This window comes from Eumetopias jubatus, unplaced genomic scaffold (assembly GCF_037043125.1).
Source record: "Eumetopias jubatus isolate StellerSeaLion01/CBP00866 unplaced genomic scaffold, mEumJub1_p1.0 scaffold_6, whole genome shotgun sequence".
Lineage (NCBI taxonomy): Eukaryota > Metazoa > Chordata > Mammalia > Carnivora > Otariidae > Eumetopias > Eumetopias jubatus.
The window spans coordinates 51,207,068-51,233,209 of NW_028274812.1; the positions used below are offsets into that span (position 1 = coordinate 51,207,068).

Below are 26,142 nucleotides of genomic sequence, written 5' to 3' on the forward strand. Positions count from 1 at the left end.
TTCAAAAGTAAATCTGTATCAATTGCAGAATAAAGTGATTATGATGTGTAGCCAGAGTTGAGAACCACTGTGGGGTAAGAGTAGGGGCTCTGGCATTTGAGAGACCTTGGTTTAAATCAGTTCAGCCTCTTATTAGCTGTGTGGGTCTGGAAAAGCTCCCCCGTTAAGCCTCAATTTCTTCATCTATAATAATAACAGTAATTATAGGGATATTTTAAGAATTGGATGTGATGCTGGATACAAGTGCACAGCACAATGCCTGGTAAACAGTAAGTGTTCAATAAATATTAACTATTATCTTTACCCTTAAAACTTAGTGAGATGAACGATGGTTCTCTAATTATACAAAATTATACTAGCCACAATGTACTAATACAATTAATGTCTATGAATATATAAAACCACCTGACCCATGGGTCTGTAAACAGACTTACTTTTTAATCAATGTGGGCAATTAAATTTAATTTTGTTCATCAGACATTTATTGTGCTTCTATTACGTGCAATGCAGCGAGCTTGGTGGTAGAGGGGAACAAAAAGATCAATTAAGTAGTCTATGTAAGATTTCAAATTTGCTTGTTTATCAGGATGTTTGCTTTATAAATTGTATTTAATGGAAACAAAGTTTCAGAGTAAAAGAGCTACTTATGTAGCTGAGTTTGAACTCTACAAACATTTTATATTAGCTGACAGTGGAGGATATGAGAATCAGCAGTTACAGAAGGCACCATTTTGCCACAGAAGACTACTCAATGTTGCACTGTTTATAAATGCTAATTTATAAGATAAATATGTATTGGCATTAGTATAAGTGAGCTCTTACCTGTCTCAGTGTCCCAGAGCTTAAGGTACCTGTCATAAGCTGCGCTGAGGAACTGCGTTCCTGCAGTATTAAAGCAGATGTCCCTAACGGCTTTGCTGTGGCCTAAGGCAGGGACAATAGAAATGGAGGTGAGGTGAAGTATCTTCTCTTAAAACACAAACACCATAAGAGAAACAGCATTTTCAAGCCACCCTGTGAGTCAGAATCTCTGGAATCCTATCCCCTGACTTACTGACGCAGAATATGTTAGGTGTGGGCTTGGGAACGTAGGCATTTTTTTTTATTCCCCCTTCAGATAGCTCCCTAGGTGTTTCTGATGCAAAACATTTAGGTAAGAACCAAGATAAAAGAGCTAACATTTTTTTTGAGTTTGTCATAGAAATCTCTTAATATGCAATATACATAATTGATGACTAAGCAGCCAAGAATTTAAGGAAACATAACAGACCAATTATTGCCAATGAAAGAGGAGGGCCTAGCGACATTTGGGAGGTTCATTCTCCAGATTACTCACTAAGTGAAACAAAGTGACTTTACCCTAAAGCTCATGAAATCATAGCTCTTCTTCAATACCTACAGACTTCTGTGATCACATTACCAAGTTTCAGAGAAGTGACTTCAGAATCTGAGACTTAACCTTTTGGAAACTAACATTAACTTCTATTTTGTTTTAAAATAGCATTTTGACAATAAATTAACTTTAAGGTGCTTTGCTTAGAAATCAGTCTGCCAGACCAATCCACTCTTTTGAAAGTTGTAGGGACAAATAAAATGTGGCTAAATGAAAGCAGAAACCTTCCTTTTTTCTACCACCCCATCAAGACCAAGACTGACAGAACATGCATTGCACAAATCATCAACCACACATGGCAGCGCTGGACGGCCATCACCAGTGAACTCGAATCAGGCTATGTGCCACAGTAATTAGGCATTCTTTTCTACAGCAAGAGTCCCATCTTCCAAAACTGGTAATTTTGTTTCCCACTGAAAAACTGCCTGCCGGTGCAGGGGAGACAGATGGAGACCAAGTCCACTACGGGTACAAGAGGCATCTTGTTTCCGTCTGCTGTGGAGAGTCTTCCTGTAGGATGCTATGGTACCTTGGGCTATTTATTTGTTTAACAAGGCCCTAAAATCCTAACAAAGCGCTGCAGAACGGACTCCCACTTGAATCTAAAAACAGAGCCACTAAGGTTCACACAAATAGTGTTTCAATAATGTACAGTTAAATTTGGAAATGTAACCAGACTTCACACGAAATCTCACAAAGACAGTAAATATATTCTACCAAAAAGGCTAGTTTGCCACAAAGCTGTTCTCTTTTTGGCCTTGTTTCCTCTTTCAAGGAGTTCGCTCAATTTTATTCTTTCATATGCTTTAGCTGCCTATTCGGAACCTCTTTTCAAAGCTCAACACCTGGCTAATTGCTTACTGGACATTTTTGTCTTGATATCCCAAAGGCAGCTCAAATTTAACAAGTGACACCTCATCATCCTCTTATGTTCCCTCTCTTGGCAAATGGTATCACCGTTCAGCCAGCTGGCTGGGAGTCACCCTAGATTTCTGCTTCAGTCTTATCACTCGCATCCAGTGACTCAGTCCCACTGATTTTAACTTTTGATTGTTCCTTTCCTCTCTATCTGCTGCTTTAGTCCAGGCTCTCATCATCTCTAATCTAGACCGATGAAACAACCCTGTCATTCATTTCCCTGCCTGCAGGCCTGCCCCCTACCAGAGCATCTTCCATACTGCCACTATGATCCCTGTAAACTTCAGATCTGATTGAGTTAATTTCCTGCAAGAGCTGTTTAATGGCTGGCTTTCCAAGGCCCTCTGGATAGATTCTACACTCCTCACTGATGGCACATAAGGTCCTTCATGCTCTGCCCCTGGTTATACTGCTTTTTCCTCTTGTCATCTCTCACCATATCCCCTCCCCGGCAATTCTGAAATATACCTGGCTGCCCCAAAGCAGCATGCTTTCTCAAACCAATTTTGCTTTTGCTGTTCTCTCTTTCCCAGTTCCCTTTTCTGTCTATGTGGGAGGACTCACTCCCTCTTCAAGACTCAGTTCGAGCCTTTGAAGACTTTCCTTCATAATCAGTGTAATAATATTACTGTCAATGATGTAGTTTAAAAAGTCTTTCCAAACAGATTTATAGACAGAGAAAAGAAGTATTACCAATAAATGTTCGCAGACAGCGTCTGTCTCCGTAAACCTCCCATAGCTGGGAAAAAAACACATAGAAATATTAAATTGAATACAAGACTTTGATAAAATGACAAGTTTCAATCAAGAACAACAATCATATGCCAGCTATGTGTGTGCATATCTGTGGGTACTGGGGATTTAACCAAAGGAATTATACATCAATGAACATGATGCTTGGCGCTGCTAGTCTGTGTTGTACCATTTGGACTACACACACACACACAAATATGAAATCTGATACTGAAAGATACACCAAAATATCAAGAGAACTTAGATGGAGCTAAAACAAGTTATTTTCACTTTCTTCTTATTCTTTTCTATTTTTGATATATTTTCTATGATGAAAAGTTTTTACTTATATAATATTATGAGCTGCTTTCAGAAGAACTAAAGGTTATTGAAACTGCCATGTTTATAACATTTTGGTACAGAAGAATTTTTTTTAACTTTCTGAAGTAACAAAATATTATAGAAGCTATATGAAAATGATGATCTAGACTAAAATGTAATAGGCTAATAATTCTCATCACACCTAATTAATACAATAGCTTCAAAACTACCTTCTTTCTTCCTTTCTTTCAGATTTTATTTATTTATTTGTCAGAGAGAGAGAGAAAGAGATCGCGAGCACAAGCAGGGGGAGCAGCAGACAGAGGGAGAAGCAGGCTCCCCGCTGAGCAGGGAGCCCGATGAGGGACTCGATCCCAGAACCCTGAGATCATGACCCCTGAGCTGAAGGCAGACGCTTAACCGACAGCCAAACCAGGTGTCCTTAAAACTACCTTTACTCTTGCCTGCCTCAAATCTAATCCTCAATAATGTTACTAGTGTTCTAAAAGAGATAGCACTTCCTGGACACCCAGTGCCAATAGGATTAAGTTTCAGTTCCCAAAGCATACCAAGCAAGGACCTCTAGCACCTGATCCTTTGCCGATGACTGTCGCCATTCTGTATCTCTCAGATTTGAGACTCCAGCAACCAAAAACTCGTAGTGTTCAGCACACGCCATGCCTATCCATTCTATTCACTCATTTCAGACATACTCCACTACCTACACACCCCTCCCTCACACTTTACTTAGTTACCTTCCTGCTGAAGGATGCTTCCTCTTAGAAACCAGAACACTTTCCACCTGACTCTATAACCATCATTTACATCATAATGAAATGATTACCCTGAGGGCAGGGACAAGGCCTTGATAAATTTTTAGGCTCAGCCCCTTGCACATAATAGGTACCTAATAAATGTTTATGTATGTGAACAAAATTGAACTCTATGCTTTTTTAATTGGTCAAAAGACCTTAATCTCAACGAACATAGCTTGTATGAAATCAAAGCTAAAGGAAATAAAGGTTTTTACTCCAAACTGTTGGCCTGTGATTTTAAGCTACTGAGTAGAGACAAATGCCTAAATGATTGCTCTCATCAAGAAAAGCTACCTTCATATATTGTTAATACCCATGAATTGTTTACAAAGAGTAAAATTTTAACGATTGAACTTTCCAAGCTTCAAGAGTATTACAGAGTTGGTATTTCTTGACCATCATAACAATCTAGACACAGACGACACAAAAAAAGATAACTATTCTTTCAGATTTAAGATTTTTTAAAAAGGCTTTTCCCATGTTCAAGCTGACATGCAGCTGCAACTGAGTTTTTTTCCCACATACTCTGTAGCTGAAATTTAGCTTAAGGCGGAGCTTCCTAAGACTATAATATAAAAACTGAGAGAAGAGGCTGGGAGCATTTCTGCTACTTGGTATCTACTTGCATTTATAAAGAAAAAGGGTGAATTGCATTGTTTACTTTCTAAAATGGGATTTCTATCCTATGTCCTCTCTACCTCATATGGTTCTGAGGAACAAATGAACTTAGTTACATATCCAAAACCTCTAAAAAAAAATGCATTATTAGTGATTAAATATTTATGTAACTAAAACCAAAGTGACTGATTATGTTCTACTCAGTTATCTAGCTTACAAAAGAGCCTAGCCAATTGGACCATAGAACCATATTTGAATCAACATGTTTGGAAGGAGTTCATAAGTGGCTGCATTCATGGGCCCTAATAATTAGCCTCTAATTGGCTAACAAACCCAAATTTATTTATAATTAACCAAACAGACTTGACCAAAGCACTAGCTTGGCAGCATTCCTACTCTGTTACTGAAAACTCACCTTAATTTTACAGTCCATGGAACAAGACAGCAATAAATGGCCAGAGAGAGGAAATAATCTGACGGCACTGACGCCCTATAAAAAGGTATTACAGTTATCAATCAGAAACATTCTACTATCAGCTAAAATGAAACATAAGGAAAGGACAGTATATTTTTAAGCAATCTAATTTATTGTTTTTCTTCATTCCAAAAATCATGCCCCAGAATAACCTTCGTTAGTATTCCAAGAACAGCCTTTATTGACACTAAGCTTTTGGAAGATATGTTTTTTAACCTTTAATATTGACTTTCTCACCCAAGGGAATTCTTAGTCAAGTTGCTAATGCTCTCTCTCCTCTTCCTTCTTTTTTCAGTTCTTTTGCTCTTTGCTAAGAGCTGGGAATTATCAGCTGGAATAGTGCAGATGACAAGGAGTATCAACATCAAAAGTTTCAAGTATCTTGTCTCTGCATTAGTGTTTTTTTTTTTTTTAGATTTTATTTATTTGACAGAGAGAGACACAGTGAGAGCAGGAACACAAGCAGGGGGAGTGAGAGAGGGAGAAGCAGGCTTCCCGTGGAGCAGGGAGCCCGATGCGGGGCTTGATCCTAGGAACTCGGGATCATGACCTGAGCCGAAGGCAGACGCTTAACGACTGAGCCACCCAGGCGCCCCTCTGCATTAGTTTCAATATGACCATAGTTTATAAACCAGAAACCATCTAATCTTAAGCATGATAATCCCAAGAGCTAAGGCAAAATTACTGAGGTTTTGGTGCTACTACCAATCCATTACTCACTGACATGTTAGCCCAGAAAAAGTAGATTGTGGCAGGAATTTGTGGGGAAAGGCTTGGGCTACCAGAACACCAAATTATGAATGTTATGTCATGGTCAATCCCTCGACTAATCTGCTTACCTTTGTATGTCCAGACCACACATGAATTTGTTTTTTGGGAAGGTAACACTTCTCAGGTGGCACAGTGGACCGAAGATTAACACCAACATCCTGAGGTATGTGAAGATAGGATCTACCTTGGTAGTCATACATTTCTTTAACTAAAACAAGAAGACAAAGGAAAGCAGTGAACAAATAAACAAGCTACAGTCATAAGATCTATATCCTTAATGATAACGATTTACTCATACGGATATTGTTCCTTATTAAGGTTGAGGTAATAACACTCTGATGAAGTTAAGACCAAGAGTCAGCTAAAATCTAGCTGCTTGAAATCACTGCTATTATTTACAATTAGAGGTAGTATTTTGGAATTTCTAACTACCCAGAGAATACCAGACCTTTAAATAAAATCTATACTTCTTTTACTTAGTTACACATTTTAATGATATATAAAAAAGACTTCACCGTAACATAATTACAGCGAGGGAAGAAAAGAAAATACTTGGGCCTTCTGAGTCACCGGCAAAAACCCAGAAGCAAAACCGGATAGAAAAGAAGTTAAAGCAAAAATATCAACTATCCTTTTTCCCTGCCTTCCTCTTTTACGCCCGTCCAGGTTCCTTTTCCATTCTCTTTGACACTTTCAACACAAAGTTTGCAGTGAAGTCCCTTGTGGGACTTAAATGACATAGTGTATATAAAGCATTTAGTAACTTGCCTGGCACAAAGTAAGTCCTCAATAGATGTCGGCTGTTATTTTTATTATAGCTGCAAGCAGCAAGCACCACAGCATTAAATAGTGTCCTTGGAAAGAAAGCTGGAGTTTGAGAAACCAAATACGGCCTCATCAAACCTAAATATTTGATATGTGATCTAACATTAGAATAATCAATACATCGGTACTAAATTATTCTTTATGGTTTGATAATAACTACATAATTTTCCAAATATAACTAATTATTAATATTATATTAGTATTACATTATTATTATTTATAATTTATTTTGGAAGACATTTCCTGAATATGCATTTCCTTCCACATGTCAAAATTAGTATGAGAATCTTAATCTCCAGTCTATTCACACGAAAAACAAAGTTTTTCTTTTAAAGTATATATATAATTTACTAATAGTTATGAATTATGTGGATATCTGGAGAATATCTGACTTGGGTTAAAAACAAAAGGATAAATGACTAGGGAAAGAGTCTGTTAGGAAACAACAGATTATGGACAATTCAGATTTCTTCTTTATCTACTATTTTTAAAAATCCACTAGTACTTCAAAGAATCATCTGTGGCAATCATTAATCATGCTATTTTTTCTCCTTTATTAGAATATGGAAGAGTCTGCTGTAATTTTTTTGAGATGCAAATAGTGAAATACAATTATTCTTAATATAGTGAAGTACACCAGCTGATTAGTAAAGACAATTGACACTACATGAACAGAGAACAGAGTGAATATCTGAAAATTTATCATAAAAATGAAGAGGCATAAAAAATATATTACCATGTAAGATTGTCTTCTCCTCCCCAGGCTTCTCTTCTTCCTGTTTGCCTTTTTTCTGCCTCTTCGCTGTGATTTCATCCAATTCTTTTTGTTCTTCCTAAGGAAATTAAGGAGTGAACTTTAAAATGGATGTTTTGGAACTCCACTGTACCCAAAGCTGGTTGTAAATACTTTATAATGAGGTCCAATTTTGGGTGAAGCAAGAGCTGTAAGTATGTCTCCTGGGATAACAGTTTCAACTCTTTGACAGATTACAAAATGACATTAACACATAATGGGTACTAGTTAATACTTTTAAACTCATTTCATACAAAACCCATCTTTTTGGAACACCTAGAAACAAATTTATTGTATTATGCTAATTATGTAAACAAAAAGACAAAGTGGTTAAAAAATCTAGTATTTGGAAACTCAATTTGCATACACAATGTTGTTCTCTAGTAAACAGATTTTCCTAAGTCATGAGGATATAAGCAATGACTACAGATTTTTGACACAACTTTTATGGGAGGAGCAGAGGAAGGAAGGTGGGATAGTAGTAAATCTCTATTATAATAAAAAGAAGTCAACCATGTCTAATGTAAATAAAAAGCAGCACATGTGTATGATTGACATACATGGATCAAAGATACAGCTAGAATATAAGCTTCATGAGAACAGGATTTTCTTGATCTTGTTCACTGCTATACCCCTAAGACCTAGGACAGTCAGTCACTGGCTCACAGAGACATTAGGATTAGGAGATGGAGAAGGACAGGTAGGGTGCTATGGTTTTACTTTATAGAACTTCATAGTATTTTTTTTTTAAATATAGATTATTTGGTAAAATTTTTAAACAAGTTAATTTACAAATAAAACCCACCATCAATTCTAAAATTACAGAGAGGCTGATTCTGTGGTTACTATCTGAGTATCTGGTATCAAGAGCAGCTGCCACCATAGCTTAATAGCATTATCAATTTTTATGAAATTTAAAAATTTTATTAAAATTGTCCAATATTGCATTTTAATTAAAAATATGGAAGAAAATAAATCAGAAGAGGATGAATTAAAAATATTCCCAAGAAAAATTTATTTTATTATTTTATTTTCCCAAGAAAAATTTAAAAATCTTACTTTATTTTCTCAATCAACCATGGCAGAGAAATATTGATGAGTCATCATTTGGTTCTCTAAGGAAATCTCAAGTTTATTATTCTAGATATCCTTCACAGACACACAGCATCTACCTGAATTGGCAATGAAAAACATCAAAACTTACTTCTGAGGGTTTGGCTACATCTTTTTCATCCACATATTTTGCCCACGGTCCCAAGAAACCATCAATATTAGATGCATCATTTTCTTTGAACTTTTTCCTCTTTTCTATCTTTTTCTGACCAGTTTCAAACACAGTTAAACCTACATTAAAAAACAAACAGAGATCACAAATATGGATATTTTCTAAAGAAACAGTAGCATATATATAATTTTTACTTTATATGTTTAAAGAAAAGTGATTGTTCAAGTGACCAAAGATTTATTAAAGAACACAAAATAAAATCTACATGAATCTGCCAGGTATACCAACTCATACCATACAAAAAGAAACTCAATCTTCTGGGAAGAGAAGCTTTCAACTACTGCAATATTTTGCAAGTCCTAATATACTTAAAGAAAAGACCAGGCTATGTAATCCTACAAGGTACACAATCCTTTTAATGAATCAAGGACATATATCAGTGGATTTTACCACTTTTTGAAAGGAATCCAGCAAATTAACCTTACTAAATAATGATAAAGCCTTTTTTTTTTTTTTGATAAATAGAGAGAGAGTGTGCATGTGGTGGGTAGGGACAGAGGGAGAGGAAGAGAGAGGATCTCAAACACGCTCCACACTCAGCATGGAACCCGACACAGGTCTTGATCTCATGACCCTGAGATCATGACCTGAGCCGAAATCAAAAGTGGGATGCTCAACTGAGAGCCACCTAGGTGCCCAGATAAAGCTACTTTTGAAAGCAAGAATACATTAAAATTTTTCATTTAAAAACTGAATTAAATCATAGTAAGTAATTAATAACTTTGATTCACTTGTAACTTAAAAATATATGCTAAGCAAGGTTTCACAAGAATGTGGTATTCTTCTAAGTGATCTAAATCTAAATTTGACCTCTAATATCATAAATCTTAGATTAAAAAGAAAAGAGGAAAGAGGATGTTTCTGGTTGAGATTCTGATCTGATCAGTAGGAGGTGGCAAGCTGTGTGTCGTCACTAAATTGGAAAAAGAAAGGTTTATGGGAGTCATAATCACAATTTAACTGTTAATGGAGAATCTAACTACACAAAAGATACGGCTTGTAGAGGTCTAACTTAAAAAAAGCTTACCTATATTAATTCAAATCAGTGTCCTTTATAAGGTTGTGTACTACAACAACGGCTTGTCAAAATTCTATTTTAACAATAATGTAGCTCATACACTGAAGGTCGCTGGATGATACAGGGCCTGTAGCTGCTAAGCAGAAGTATCCTCATAGAAGCAGCATATTCTTTTTCTAATGAGCATATTTTATGGGTAAGATTCCAATGATGAGCTTTGTGACAAGTTAGCATTTAGAGTATAACGCTTTATCTTCTAAGTACAAAATGAATATGAGCACAAACATATCCTAAAACATATTCAAACTCAGCCTTCAAAGCAACCCTAAGACAATCTCCATTGACAATGTATAATAAAACTTGTTCTGCTCTGTAAAAATGTAGCTTGACATTAGTGTTGAAAGATAAATTGTAAACATTTGCTACACATTAATTATAATCTATTGAATGAGTTCTACATGGTTGGCACTCAGCCAAGTACTCATAACAACCCAGAATAATAGGTCCCAACATCCTCCCTACAAGGTTGCATGCCTCATAAGTGCAAAAAACAAGCTCTAAACTATAATAGTCCTAAACTATACTGCTCTATATTACTTGTTTCAACTTAAAAATAAAATCAGTCTACTAAAATACTAGTTTTTCCTACTGCCTCAGATCAATCTGCAAGACAGTAATTATAAGTATGTGTGTATATATACATATACTTGACATAAAATATTTCAAATAAATTTGAATAAATTACCTTGATTTTTTTCAGCTTCTTCTACCGAACCAATATATTTAGTAGACACTTGATGATTATCTAATGAAGGGTCTAATGCATAACCTGGAAGGAAAAAAGTACCCATTACTGACTCCATTTTTGCCATTTATAATTCATTTTATTTCTATACAGATATACTCATCTCACATTTTCCTTCCCAGATGTTGAAATGGTCTCTTTAACTTAGGACCGATCTTCCTTTCCTGAGCTATATTCCTATGTAGAACAATTAAGCCAAATCTCAGGGTGGACCATGAAGGACTTCAGCTGAGTAAGAAGTATCTTATAGGATGAATTTAGCATGTTGACATTACATTATTAACAGTCTCTCTGGCCAAGATATCAAACTTTAGTCAAATTTCAAAGATCTTACAAATATATGTACATCACACATTTAGAAGTTTAGAAACCATTTCCTTTTTGTTTTTGGTACTAGATAATACATGGCTTTAGCTTATCAAATTATATAAACTATTAAATAATTTAAAACAGAATAGAGTAAGAAGAATTATATAAAATCTAGCTATTATTTTGAAAACACTATTCTCTGTAAAGACAGTCTTCCCTCTCAATTTTATTTTATTTTTTAAAAGATTTTATTTATTCATTTGAGACACAGAGATACAGAGAGAGAGAGCATGAGCAGGGAGAGAGGCAGAGGGAGAGGGAGAAGCAGGCTCCCCGCTGAGCCAGGAGCCGGATATGGGGCATGAGCCCAGGACTCTGGGATCACGACCTGAGCCGAAGGCAAATGCTTAACCATCTGAGCCACCCAGGCGCCCCTCAATTTTAAAATATTACACTTCTACTTCATAAATCATTATGTATGTTTCCTTGGTAAGAAAAGTTAAGTAAGAATATCAACTGGCATGTGAATACACTCCTTCAAAAAGTGATGAAAGTATGTAGCTACTTTCTATATAAATGTAGTCTCTGGGGACTTAAGGAAAGAAAATCTATCTATATTAACTCAAATCAATTTTTCTTAAGTGGGGGTGCTTTAACATGATATATGTTTGGTAAAATTAGTTTTAGTAATTTTAGTTTAGTAATCAGCAAAGAGACTAGGTCATTAATCAGTTTACGGTCTATGACCTATGTGAGTGATCATAAAATATATAAAAGTACTAGCCAGTTTTTTAAGGGGTACATCCTAGGGGATAAAGTTGACACTTTAATTTTCCAGCTAAAGATGAAAGAGAACTTCTTTTGGGGAACAGAAAAAGATCTGTCATCAAACACACTTTTCAAACAAGCTAAGGATATAGGTGTTCAACTCACTCTCATGATATGCTAGAATAGAACTAACCACCTGGCTATTAACTCAATTGCATATAGTTTTTTCAGTATTAAAATATGTTCTTAGCCGGAGGAGAGAGTTTGATGGTAGAAAAGCCGCTTTGGAGTAAACTCTCTGAAATCACAGGTCCAAATCTCATGAGTTATTTTATCTGTTGTCTCTTTGATGTACAGAACAGTATTCTGTAAAGGATTTTTTAAATGAGATTTTATAAGGCTCATATAAAATTTAGACCAACATATCTGATGTTAAAAATCCCCATCTCAATCATAAAAATTTACCTAGAATGTAATTCGATCTTGAGAGAGATTTATGTCTATACAAATGACACTGCATTTTATGTTTGGAGGGATGGAATGGGAGGCAGAGAGGAAAGGGAGATGCCTGGTACTTCTTGTGATACCTACAGAAGCACCAATCCCCAGCTCATTTGGCCATAGTCTTGTTTCTGAGCACAGGAATTTATGTTCTCTTCCTTTTCCACATCATCTATGGTAAAATAAATCTTTACTGCCATTATCACCATTACTACTACTACTGCCTCCCACCTCAGGTAATTAAAGGACAATAATATTTTCCCTTTACAAACAAGAGAAGTTAAATATTTAGCTATATGCCCTACCAGAAGTCAGCCAGTGACAGAACAGGATATAATTCTAACACTACAGAATTTTAGTCCAATTAGTTTTCTAATATTCTATGTTTCAAGTAACTATGTCTGCATTTTAGTTCTGAGATATTCTCATCTTTCTAAAGTTTATTTTCCTTTTTATATTTTTAATACAGTTAATGTCTACTTTCTTCCTTTGTAGTCTTATTTGAAATGGCTCTATTTCTTAAAATTTTTAATTTAAATTCAATTTAATTAACATATAGTGTATTATTAGTTTCAGAGGTAGAATTTAGGTGATTCATCAGTTGCATTTAACACCCAGTGCTCATTACATTAAGTGCCCTCCTTAATGCCCATCACCCAGTTACCCCACCCCCCCACCAACCTCCTCATCACAGCAACTCTCAGTTTCCTAGAGTTAAGAGTCTCTAATAATACCAATTTTATTATTAGATCCTTGAGATCATTAATATTAATATCCCAATGTGTAAATAAGATAAAAACAGTCTGCAAAGAATGGTCACAAATATATGGAAAAACCTTCAACTTTACTAGCAGTCCAAATGAAACAAATTAAAGAGATTAAATATTATATATTTTTGTTATCACATAAATAAAGGAAAAACAGTCACACAGATCTTGGGTAAAGAGAAAGAGGATTTGCACATGTGGTGGTGGCCATGTTAAGTTGGGAGAATTCTTTTGGAAAGCAAGATATTGACAAGATATAACAAGACCTTTAAAAATATTTATATTCAGTTACATGCAGGAAACCATTACACCACCACTTGGGCCATGTTCTCTGGCTGCTGCCTCCACCCCACTCCCCCTTGCCTCTGGTGCACATTAAAGATCCAAAACCACGACTGACTCCAAGTACTTCACAATCAATAAAAAAGGAGAAATCTTTGAATTAAGGCGGAACTCAACAATGAAAAGAAAGAAAAGAGGGAGAAGACTATGAAGAAAGTGATTGCTGCCATGACTGTGGGGAAGGATGTCAGCTCTCTTTCCAGATGTAAACTGACAATCTGAAATTAAAGAAGCTTGTGCATCTCTGTTTGATGAACTATGCCACGAGTCAGCCAGACATGGCCATCACGGCTGTCAACAGCTTTGTGAAGGACTGTGAAGATGCCAATCCTCTAATTTGGGCCTTGGTCGTCAGGACCATAGTGGTACATCCAGGTGCCCAAGGTTACAGAATATCTCTGTGAACCCTTCCGCAAGTGCCTGAAGGATGAGGATCCCTATGTTTGGAAAACAGCAGCAGTCTGTGTGGCAAAACTCCATGATATCAATGCCCAAATGGTGGAAGATCAGGGATTTTTAGATTCTCTGCGGGATCTCATAGTAGATTCAAACCCAATGGTGCAGGCTAAAGCTGTAGTAGCATGATCTGAAATCAGTGAATCTAGCCCAAATAGCAACCTACTTGATCTGAACCCAAAGAGCATTAATAAGCTGCTGACAGCCCTGCATGAGTGCACTGGATGGGGTCGGATTTTCATCTTGGACTGCCTGTCTAGTTACAACCCTAAAGATGACCGGAAGGCTCAGAGCACCTGTGAGCGGGTAACTCACTGGCTGTCTCATGCTAACTCATCAGCGGTGCTTTCAGCAGTAAAAGTCTTAGTGAAGTTTCTAAAGTTGTTATCCAAGGACTCTGACTACTACAATATGCTGCTGAAGAATATGTTCTTCACTTGTCCCTCTCCACTTGTCACTCTGCTGTCTGGGGAGCCAGAGGTGCAATATGTCACCCTGAGAAATATCAATGTAATTGTCAAAAAAAGGGCCCAAAATCTTGAAGCAGGAAATCAAAGTCTTCTTTGTAAAGTACAACGATCCCATCTATCCTAAACTAGAGAAGTTGGACATCATGATTCATTTGGCATTCCAAGCCAACACTGCCCCTGTTCTGGCAGAATTAAAGGAATATGCCACAGAGGTGGATGTTGGCTTTGTTCGCAAAGCTGTGTGGGCCATTGGACGGTGTGCCATCAAAGTGGAGTGATCCGCAGGGCACCATGTACGCATATTGCCTGATCTCATCCGGACCAAAGGAAATTATGTGGTCCAAGAGGTAACTGTTGCCATCAGGGACAGCTTTCACAAATACTCCAACAAGTATGAAAGTATCACTGCCACTCTATGTGAGAACTTAAGACTTGCTGGATGAACCAGACGCTCGAGCAGCTCTGATTTGGATTGGGGAGAATATGCTGAGAGAACAGACAATGCAGATGAGTTACTGAAGAGCTTCCTGGAGGGTTTTCATGATGAAAGCACCAGGTGCAGCTTACTCTACTTACTGCCATAGTGAAGCTGTTTCTCAAGAAACCATGAAATACACAGGAGCTGGTACAGCAAGTCTTGAGTTTGGCAACACAGGACTCTGATAATCCTGACCTTTAAGACCGGGGCTATATTTATTGGTGCCTTTTCTCAATGGACCCTGTCACAGCCAGAGAAGCAGTCTTGTCTAAGAAGCCACTGATGTCTGAGGAGACAGATCTTCTTGAGCCAACTCTGCTAGATGAGCTAATCTGCCACATTGCTTCTTTGGCCTCAGTATACCATTAGCCCCCCAATGCTTTTGTGGGAGGAAGTCACGGAATCCATCCCAAACACTTGCCAATACACCATGGGAGCACTAATGCAGGTGACAGCCCTGCTGGCAACACCACTGCCACCAACCTGGAACAGCCTCAGGTTAGCCCCTCTCAAGGTGACCTTCTAGGAGACCTTTTAAACCTTAAACCTTGACCTCGGCCGCCCAATCAATGTGCCACAGGTCCTCCATGCAGATGGGAGCAGTGGATCTCTTGGGAGGAGGACTAGATGGTCTGGTGGGACAATCCTTCATCCCCTCATCAGTGTCTGCAACCTCTGCTCCTTCACCTACTCCTGCTGTGGTCAACAGTGGTCTGAACGACCTGTTTGAACTCTCCATGGGGAGAGCACCTGATGGATGTCTCGCTGCCTGTAGTAAAAGCTAAAGGCTTGGAGATTTCCGGAACATTTAGTCACCGCCAAGGGCACATCTATATGGAAAGGAACTTCACCAACAAAGCTCTGTAGCACATGACAGACTTTGCAATCCAGTTTAACAAGAACAGCTTTGGTGTCATCCCAAGCGCTCCTCTGGCCATCCATACACCACTGATGCCAAACCAGAGCACAGATGTCTCCCTAACTCTCAACACCTTGGACCCAGTCATGAAGATGGAACCTTTGAATAAACTGCAGGTAGCTCTGAAAAGTAATAATTGATGTCTTCTCCTTCAGCTGCCTCATCCCACTCAACGTGCTTTCCGTAGAAGATGGCAAAATGGAGCGCCAGGTCTTCCTTGCAACATGGAACGATATTCCCAATAAAAATGAGCTTCAGTTTCAGGTTAAGGAATGTCATTTAAATGCTGGCACTATTCCCAACAAATTGCAAAACAACAATGTTTATACTATTGCCAAAAGGAATGTGGAAAGGCAGGACATGCTGTACCAATTCCTGAAGCTCACTAATGGCATTTGGATTTTGGCTGAGCTATGCAGACAGCCAGGAAGCCCAAATTATATGCTGTCACTGAAGTACAGAGCTCCCGAAGTCTCTCCATATATCTATCAGGTCTACGACAGCATTTTGAAAAATGAATAGACTGGTCCGGTGCCCTCTGGCCACCCTGGGATTGGTGCAAACCAAGAACTCTTACCTGGAAACACCAAGAAATTGTATTACTGTGTAGAATCTGAACCCAAACACACTGAGGCCACCCACCAAGGTAGTGACTAGTCTAACTTGTGCTAACACTAAGGCACAATCTGTTGGATAGTTTTAGCTTTCATTTTTTATGTCTGTAACTCACTAAATAGTTCAATCTGTGTCTTAGTCCACCACCCCCTAAAGGGAGAGGTAAAAAACCACTGTTATTAAAAAAAAAAAAAGGCCCATTTTTGAAACCAGGTCTAAAGCCAACTGAGTAGTTTTTTTTTTGTTGTTATTTATTTATTTATTTGACAGAGAGCACAAGCAGGGGGAGTGGCAGGCAGAAGGAGAGGGAGAAGCAGGCTCCCCATGAGCAGGAAGCCCAGTGCGGGGCTCCATCCCAGGACCCCGGGATCATGACCTGAGCCGAAGGCAGACACTTAACCAACTGAGCCACCTAGGAGCCCCAAAACTGAGTAGTTTTAAATGCTTACTCTTACTATAGGATAATTTAAGAAGGAAAATAGGTATCAGATAAACTTATTTAAACTTCTTCTTTTCTGTTTTGTTTTAAAGTAGTCATAGCTATCTAAATTATTGCTTAAGTCCTTTCTAAAGTCTAAGAAAACAAGCAAACGTCTTTAAAATTCTGTTTCATTATAGGCTAGACTATAACAAACTCATGATGCAATAAAGTTGATTTTTATGTGCTGCATATATACTTGATATTTACGTGGGATCCCTTATATGAATTAACAGGTACAATGCACTGATAACCATTTTTTGGACTGGAAGTGTCCAACCCTTCTGGTTGATTTCAGAGGTATACAGTCTTAGCTTTTGGCACACTGTCAATTATAACCTTGTCACGGTGAAATATGATCTAATATATGACAATCTTTTTACAACCAGTTTCCAAGGATATATTGTGATAAATAACTAAGACTATCTGTACTAAAACTCTAAACTACTTTACAGGAGAGTCAGTTTACATTATTACTCCCTAAAAATTAGAAAAAAGTAACTTTCCAACATTAGAATAATTACGTAAATTATGGTACAGCCACTACATAGTTCTTAAAAATGACAAACGGATTATAAATTAACACTGGAAAATGCTTATGATAGAACACTGGAATAAATGAGATGCAAATTTTTCAGTACAGAATGATTATCGTATAGAGTAACTTGGAGAGATAAAGATATAATGCTAAGAGTAGATATTTTAGGATAGCAGGATTATAGGTAACTTTTTCTTCTCTCTTTCCTAAAAGCATAAAATTTACTTCTATTATTTAATGAAAATAACTGTTATTAATAAAAAAGCATCACTGAATACATATTTCACATGACACTATTTTTTTTAACTTTTAATCCTGTCTTATAATGAGAGTTAATGGCAGAGAGGGCAGAAAAATTTCTTCAGAACTTAAATTCTGGAAGAAATAAAAGGAAGAGGTAGAATTCTGACTGCAAAGAAAACTAAAGGAAAAAAAGACAACTTACTGATGTCTAAAGATGTGATTATTAAATCTGTTGTAAAATTCTAAGTTTTCTTTTTCAATTACTTTTTTGGGAAAGAAACATTAGCATAAGTAACTATAAAGAAAGATCACAGCTACAATACGCAAAAGACACAGGTGAGATTACAGAAAGAGAAAGGAAAGGCACCGCCAAATATTAGCGCATCTGGTATCAGTGACCACGAACTATCAACAAGGACATTATAAAGACCATTTTCTTTTAGTGAGATTCCCAATCTTGTGTGCATGTTAACTTTCTTAAATCCTACCACTGATAGGATATAATTATTTAACACAATGAATCTGTGGCCATTCTACTTCCTGATATCCTTTAGTGAACAACAGAAAACATTTCAGAGATAAGATCTGAGAAACAGAATAAAGTCCATCAGTAAGTAACAAGATAAAAAGAATGTGCCAGAAAACCAAATAATCCGATGAAAAATGGGCAAAAGACATGAATAGACATTTCTCCAAAGAAGACATCCAGCTGGCCAACAGCACATGAAGACATGCTTAACATCACTCATCATCAGGGAAATGTAAATCAAAACCACAATGAGTATCACGTCACACCTGTCAGAATGGCTAAAATAAAAAACACAAGAAACAGGTATTGGCAAGGATTTGGATCCCACCTTTGGTGGGAATACAAACTGGTACAGCCATTATGGAAAACAGTATGGAGGTTCCTCAAAAAATTAAAAATAGAATTACCACAGGATCCAGTAATTCTACTACTATTTACCCAAAGAATATGAAAACACTAATTCAAAAAGATATATGTAACCCTGTTTATTGCAGCATTATTTACAATAGCCAAATTATGGAAGCAGCCCAAGTGTCCACTGACAGATATATGGATAAAGAAGATGTAATATATATACAAAGGAGTATTACTCAGCCATGAGAGAGAATGAAATCTTGCCACGTGCAACAACACGGATGGATCTAGGGAGTATAAGGTCAAGCGAAATAGGTCGGTCAGAGAAAGGCAAATACCACTTGATTTCACTCATATGTGGAATTTAAGAAATAAAAGAAATGAACAAAGAAAAAAAGAGGCAAAGCAAAAAACAGACTCTTAACTAGATAGAACAAACTGATGGTTACCAGAAGGGAGGTGGCTGGGGGAATGGGTGAAATAGGTGAAGGGGATTAACAGTACACTTATCATGATGAGCACTGAGTAATGTATAGAATTGGTGAATCACTACATTGTACACCTGAAACTAATATAACGCTGTATGTTAATTATACTGGAATTAAAAATAAAAGTAACCTCTTAACCCGATCTGGTCATTTACTAACTTCAACAGCAATCTGCACATGATGGACATTCAATAACAAGTGTTCATTATCAAGTACAACAGAGAATATTCTGTTTTTAAGACCACAAAATATTTCTAATATTCAGAAATCACAGCAAATTTAGAATGATAGCTAAAAATATTAGTTCATCTCCCCATTTGTATAAATATTTATAGACGTGTTTAAGAAAAATACACTACCTTTTTTAAAAGGAATCTAGATTAATAAATTTAAAAAGCAAGAAGACAAAACTGATTATCCACACAAAAATGTGTCAAACTGGAAACTGTAAATCTTAATCACCTTACCGTATGTGGCAAAAGTTCTTCTTTGTTGTTCAAACATAAAATCATTGATATGAGCTGGTTCAGCATATCCAGAAAGCATATTTCTAGGGGCAGCCATTTGCTGTGTCCTAAAGGGATTTTCTGGTCCAAACTGCAATGTTATAAGAAAAAACAAACTTAAATTCTGAGTATATAAAGCCAGAGTTACTAGAATTATTGTACAATATATTTTCAACTCTAAATCATTAGGGGCTGAGTAACCTATTTGGGAACATGCTCACCACACATGGTTCAGTGCAGCTGGGCAATGGCTGATTAGCACTGTTTGTCAGTCCCTAGGTCAGAAGAAGAATCCAGCTCACCTAAGTCTATGTGCGGCTATTTAAATTTAAATAAGTAAAATAAAATATTCAGGTCCTCAGTCACACTAACCAAACTTTAAGACTTCAAAAGTCACATGTGGTTATTGGCTATTACATTTCCATCACTGCAGGAAGTTCTACTTGACAATGCTGCTCTTGATAATTAAAGTAACTATATTTTTGTCTAAACCATGATTTGGGGGATTTTTGGTAACTTTTTTTTTTTAATTTGTAAAGATGATTTTTGGTGACTTTTATATCAATAATGGCACCATGATGTAGTTTTTAAAAAATACATGTTTCTTCTCCACTAGATTATGAGTTCCTCAAAGGTAGAGACTTAAAATTCTTAATGCTTACCATAATGCCTGGCATATAGAAAGCACTAACGAAGGAAAGATTAATCAGATTAATCTGCCCACTGGGGGCAGAGCATAGGAAATAGACAATAAAAGTAAAATGCTTGAAAAAGTCCCTAGAAAAGACATTACAAATGAAAATAAAATTTCTCTATTGTGAAAAGTCACACTATGAAGTCTCACACAAAATAGTACATCATTATCTGTTTGTTTATAATGCTTTGAGTTTCCATAATGGTTTCCAAACATTATTTACTTTGGTCTGTACAAAAATCCTGGAAAGTTAGAGAGGTAGTCTCCTTTTTTTGTTAGAAGTGCAGGAAGGAAAAAAGCCAAAGATGATGTATTTTATCTGCCCTAGAGTCAATAGTTTTATTCTTAATTGGCAAACTCAGGTTAGAACAACACCCAGTCTAGGATTCTACTGCATCAGACATTCCTTAAATGTACAATCATACTAACTTTTTAAAAAATTGGGTAAAAAAGTACCGAATTATATCAAACACTATTAATTTAATGATATTTATTTAATGGTAATGGGAAAATCCAATTTTGTATTTTTTTTTTAAGATTTTATTTATTTATTTGGGAGGGGCAAGCGCAGAGGGAGAGTGTGAGGGAGAAGCAGACTCCCAGTTGAGCAGAAAACCTGACATGGGGCTCAATCCCAGGACCTGAGATCATGACCCGAGCCACTGTCAGACGTTTAACAGACTGAGCCACCCAGGTGCCCCTGTATTTTCTTTTTAAATAAAGAATAAAATGAACTTCCCACTTTGGAAATTGTGGAATTAGACAGGATATTTTTATTTGAACTCTGTAGGTCTAGTATCATGATGAAGTTATTTTGATGTTAGAACATCTTAGGTCACTACCCTTAGAAACCACTTTCCTATGATACATTTCTAGAGCCATAAATATAAATTATTGATCCTCTCTTAAGCAGAATGTTGCCTTCTCTAGTATCAACATTATACTATGCACAAAAATCCGAAATTAATTGTTACACTTGCCTTATGTTTTTTTCTGCTTCAGAAAATAAATTACTACAATATTCTTTTATATTGACAGCTTCCATTTCTATACTTAAAATGATTCAATTTAAAAATATCTGATTTACATACAAAACTTTCATTACTATTTATTCTGAACTGTATAAAGGACAGTGCCAAGACTTCATAGCTCATATTAGTTCCTCCTTGCTAATGGTAGCAATGTAGGGGAGAAAAAAATTTAGACTGCTGAATGCTGGCACTTACAGTAACTTCGTTCAGTCATGAAATTTATTATAAAAACAAGGAATATCCAATAAAATTAAAGATAATAAAATGACTTAAAAGTTTCCTAGATATTCTACCTAATATAGTCAGCTATCATCTGCAAAGCAGTTCAACATTTCTGGGGGGAAAAATCTAAAATGATAAAAATCTCCATTACTCTTATTGTTACTCATATAATAAGTTAATCATTATGTTTATACTTTCCAATTTGAAAAAGGAAAATACAATTTCCATAGTCTTATTTTATTAAGATTTTACAAAAAAAGAACAATTCTTCTATCAGTCATACATATCAAATCAGCTCCATCTTTTAAAGAAAAATTCTCAGTGCTAAGGAACTTTGATTTCTATATGAATACAGATCCACATATTATAGCTAAGTATATCTTATATGCGTGCTATTTCTAAAGCAGTCTAAAAATTTAAATGTGCTACATTTTATAGCTATTTAAGCTGAGACAACAAAAAAATCTAATAGGAAGCTGGGTTGTGGGAGGATCTATCTACTTTTGGCTCACCTTAACTGCCTTGGTTACCAGCAGTTATTGGAACTGACCTCAGAGACATTAAATAAATGCCAACAAAGAAAGGGAGAGAATGTTATTCCGCAGAACTCAGCTCTTCCCAATTACTTAAAAATTATGTGTCCCAGATGTTCCCAGTCTCTGTGAATATGCACTTCTTTTAATTCTGGGTTAACCATTAAAAAACAAAACAAAGCATAGGAGTGCCTGGAGGGCTCAGTTAGTAAAGCATGCAACACTTGATCTCAGGGTTGTTAAGTTTGAGCCCCATTTTGGGTGCAGAGATTACATAAAAATAAAATCTTAAAAAAAAAAAATAAAAACAAAGCATATAAAAAACACACAAAACTGACTTCCAAATTTAACTTCCGGTAATTAAATTTAAGAGTAAATGTGCATTCAGGGGATTTTAATAATACATATTTGAGTTAGGTATGAGTATTTAACAGTTTTTAGCTAAGACCATACTGAAGTATACCACAATTATAACTTTAATCTCCCATATAAAATATATACATTTAAGTATTAATTCATAATTCAGATCACATCTCAGGATGTTCCTGAATATGCTTACATCTTTCACCTGAGTGAAGTAGTGATTTATTTATAAAACAGGAGAAAAGCATTTTTAAAAAGATTTATTTATTTGAGAGACAGAGAGAGGAGAGAGGGCATGCACGTGTGGGGAGAGGGGCCGAGGGAGAGAATCCCAAGCAGACCCCCCACGGAGCGTGGAGCCCCACACAGACAGATCCCATGACCCCTGAGATCACGACCTGATCCGAAACCAAGAGTCCAAGGCTCAACCAACTGAGCCACCCAGGGGCCTCGAGAAAAGCATTTTTAACTTGTTAAGACACTGGTAGATAAATCTAAGAAATCTGTGTATTGTAAAGCAGTGATTCTCAAAAGTCTTCAGAAGGTAGAATGCTTGAGGATCGATGTCTTAGTAGTGTAACATTACATCACAGGAATTGAGAACTTACACTGGTAAAAACTGAATATATGAAATCATAACAATAAGTTTACATATAGAATGCCCCCCCCCAAGTTACTGAACTAATAATCATATTATACTTAGATTGCTGGTAAGTTTTTCATTAATATTTATTGTAGTCATCAATGTTTAAACACTTATAAACAAACTTTAAGGTAAGAAGAGCCTGTTGAATAACTTATTTTCCACAAATTTGGAAAAGATCTCCACCATTCAATTTTATTGGCAGAATATCTCAGTCTTTTAAGACATAAAAGCATAGTTTAAATATTACTAATATAAGAATATTTTCTTAGTGTGGGTTTTATGACCTTGAGCCTTAGTTTCCTCATCTATAAAATAAAAGAGCTGAACTATCTAATTTCTAAAGTTCATTCTAACATTAATATTTATAGCAGCCCTATGGCCAGATTTTTAACAGAAACTAGGATTTTTTTTCCTTTTAACTTTGATATATCTTCTATTCCTAAAAGTACTATTATTTTAAATCTGAAAATCTCCTTCAGGCTTAGGGGTTTTACGTGAGCCTAGAAAAGCTAACAAATACACTTTTCTCTAAGTAGACCCAAAAAGGATTGAGTGAAATGAAGAAAATCAGTGGACTAAAACAATGGCTATTATCTCTTCAAGTTCTGTCTATAATATGAGAAAGTTTACCTGGATACTATGTTAGCCCATTTAGGAAAAGTCCTTGGTTGGGAGGGAAAAACATATTTTATAAAATAAAATAGTCAATTCCGTTAATTTCCTGAACTAGCAAAGTCAAAGCATGCGCATAGGGGTGTAACATGCAAACCCTGTAATGGTCTGCAAACTGGTCTTCCAGCCACAGAGCAATCGTTAGGAGTGATGTGAACTCACATTCCCAAATACGTTACTTGCTGGTAGCAAAACCTGAGACTTAGTTTCCTCGCTATAAAATAGGGATTAGAGTACTTATTTCACAGGATTATTGTGAAGACTAAAAGAGATAAGGTACACAAATATATAAATCCCTCAATATGGTACCTGGTATACAGTAATAAATGATTGTTTTATTCCATTAATTTCTATCCCTGCTCTTTTCCATCATGCAAACCCTTATCAAATTAGCCTTCCTACAAATTCAGCTTTGATTATCCCACTCTTTAATAAGAACCTTAAAAATCTATTTATCCTCTACTAAATCGAGACCAAACTGCTAACCTTGGCTCCCAGATCCCTGTGCAATGCTACACAAACTACCATTTTGGTCTGACCTCCCTATTCTCCCTTACTGACGACTAAAGTATTCCTGTTCTTTGGATCTTTTATGATTTAGCTAATGCTTTTCTCCTCTTTCCTCGTAAAAGCCTTCCTAGCATCAATGCCAATAATAGTAACATAAATAACAACAAGCGCTGCTACTTACTAAATGCTTACTGAGTACCAGAGAGTTTCCTAACCCTATCATACGTTAGTGCATGTATCCATGCAACTCGGTAAAGGAGAAATTGTCTTCATTTTATCTATGAGAAAACTGAGGTAATCCAAGGTTATACTGAAGCTAATAAGCAGTGTATTTAATCCCAAATCTCATGTTCTTAACCTGGACTTTATTGCTTATTTTAAATACTTCTTCCTCTAGGCAACTTTTTCTTATCTTCACAACCAGATACAATCTCTCCCTTAACTTGAATAGCACTTTAGGCATTATAGGAAACAGTCTGGTCTCTGTATCTTTCTAAAAATAACACTGAGCATATCATCTCTGGTAAACAGTAGCTTGAGGAGGAGGATTATATCTTTTTCTAACAATGGATTCTTTTTTTTTTTTTTAAAGATCTTATTTATTTATTTGAGAGAGAGAATGAGAGAGAGAGAGCATGAGAGAGGGGAAGGTCAGAGGGAGAAGCAGACTCTCTGCCGAGCAGGGAGCCCGATGTGGGACTCGATCCCGGGACTCCAGGATCATGACCTGAACCGAAGGCAGTTGCTTAACCAACTGAGCCACCCAGGCGCCCCTAACAATGGATTCTTAAGATATGGGAACTTGAATTTCAACAAGCAAAGTTCCTTAACACCTTTCCATACTTTGTCAAATTATACAGACCCTAGTCATAAAATTCAAAGGTAATAATCTATTATGTAACAGACAATTCATTTGGCAACCAGGAAATATAGTAATTTTTCTTCACTTTTCAATCTCATCTCTCTTTTCTTAAATTGGTAATAAGCATCAGTGTTCCTAACATAAATTAATTTATATTTTGAATGTGAGGCTCCCTAGATGAGAAAAAAAACCCCAGAATACTAAAAGGATTGGTAATTTCACAAAGAGAATGATAGGCCTAATGCCTCATCAATATCACCAAAAAAATCTTAATCTTTTAAATTTCGGAAAACTAAAATCACACAGCAATTGATTAGTTATGCACAAGATCTAAAAATGGAAGAGAAACAGATTTCATATAAAATGCACTGACATAGGAACATCACACACCATATTACTTCCAAATTTTCTTGTTCTGTAATTTAGTGGCCCTAATTTATGGAAGCACTTTTCATTTAAAAAATCATGAAGCATACATGTAACATAAGACCTTTCTTCACTGTGCCAGCTAAAATGGTGTCAAGGGATATGAGTCTACAGGTTCGACAGGCTAGAATGATTTAAGAAAAATAAAATTTAAAAGTGCTGCAGTCTCAAGAGTATGAGAAAGAGATTTCAGCTTACTGTACACCCAGGGAACTGCTAGAGCACTGTCTAAATACTACCACTGACATCATCGGCTATGCTACATATTTCAATTGCCATATTTTAAGTGACTACAGAAACCTGAGCAGGCAAATTATATGAAACAGCTTTATGATTCTGCTTTATCAAAAAAAAAAGGAAAAAAAAGGGACAATGACTACATGCTAAAAAACAAAAAATTAAAAAGTTCCTCTTTCTCCACCCAGTTGCGATAAAATATGGCTCCTCACCCTCATTTTTAAAGTTTCTTAAAGATCCTGCTACTGAAGGCTTATTTTGTTTTATAATGACCATTTTTTGGCATCTCTATTTTCTCAATCAAGTATTCTTTCCCCTTTTAAAAATGAAATAGCTAGAAATTTAATTTTTTCTACAAAGACTTTCCTAGATGGACAATCTTCACTGTTTTTTGCCTTTTTTCCTTTCTCATCTTC

At 36.2% G+C, this 26,142-nt stretch overlaps 1 protein-coding gene and 1 pseudogene across 1 annotated transcript in view; one reads left to right on the forward strand and one right to left on the reverse strand.

Annotated features, from left to right (window-relative positions):
• CDC40 (cell division cycle 40) overlaps positions 1-26,142 on the reverse strand; it is a 53,745-nt gene that overhangs the window by 14,011 nt on the left and 13,592 nt on the right. Inside the window, exons 3-10 of the mRNA XM_028104231.2 lie at positions 19,492-19,621; positions 10,710-10,793; positions 8,866-9,005; positions 7,605-7,701; positions 6,112-6,251; positions 5,213-5,287; positions 3,005-3,050; positions 823-924 (exon numbers count right to left, since the gene is read on the reverse strand). Coding sequence (XP_027960032.1) covers positions 823-924; positions 3,005-3,050; positions 5,213-5,287; positions 6,112-6,251; positions 7,605-7,701; positions 8,866-9,005; positions 10,710-10,793; positions 19,492-19,621 — 814 coding nt within the window. The remainder of the gene's footprint in view (positions 1-822; positions 925-3,004; positions 3,051-5,212; positions 5,288-6,111; positions 6,252-7,604; positions 7,702-8,865; positions 9,006-10,709; positions 10,794-19,491; positions 19,622-26,142) is intronic.
• On the forward strand, positions 11,821-16,301 carry LOC114209914 (AP-2 complex subunit beta pseudogene; annotated as a pseudogene).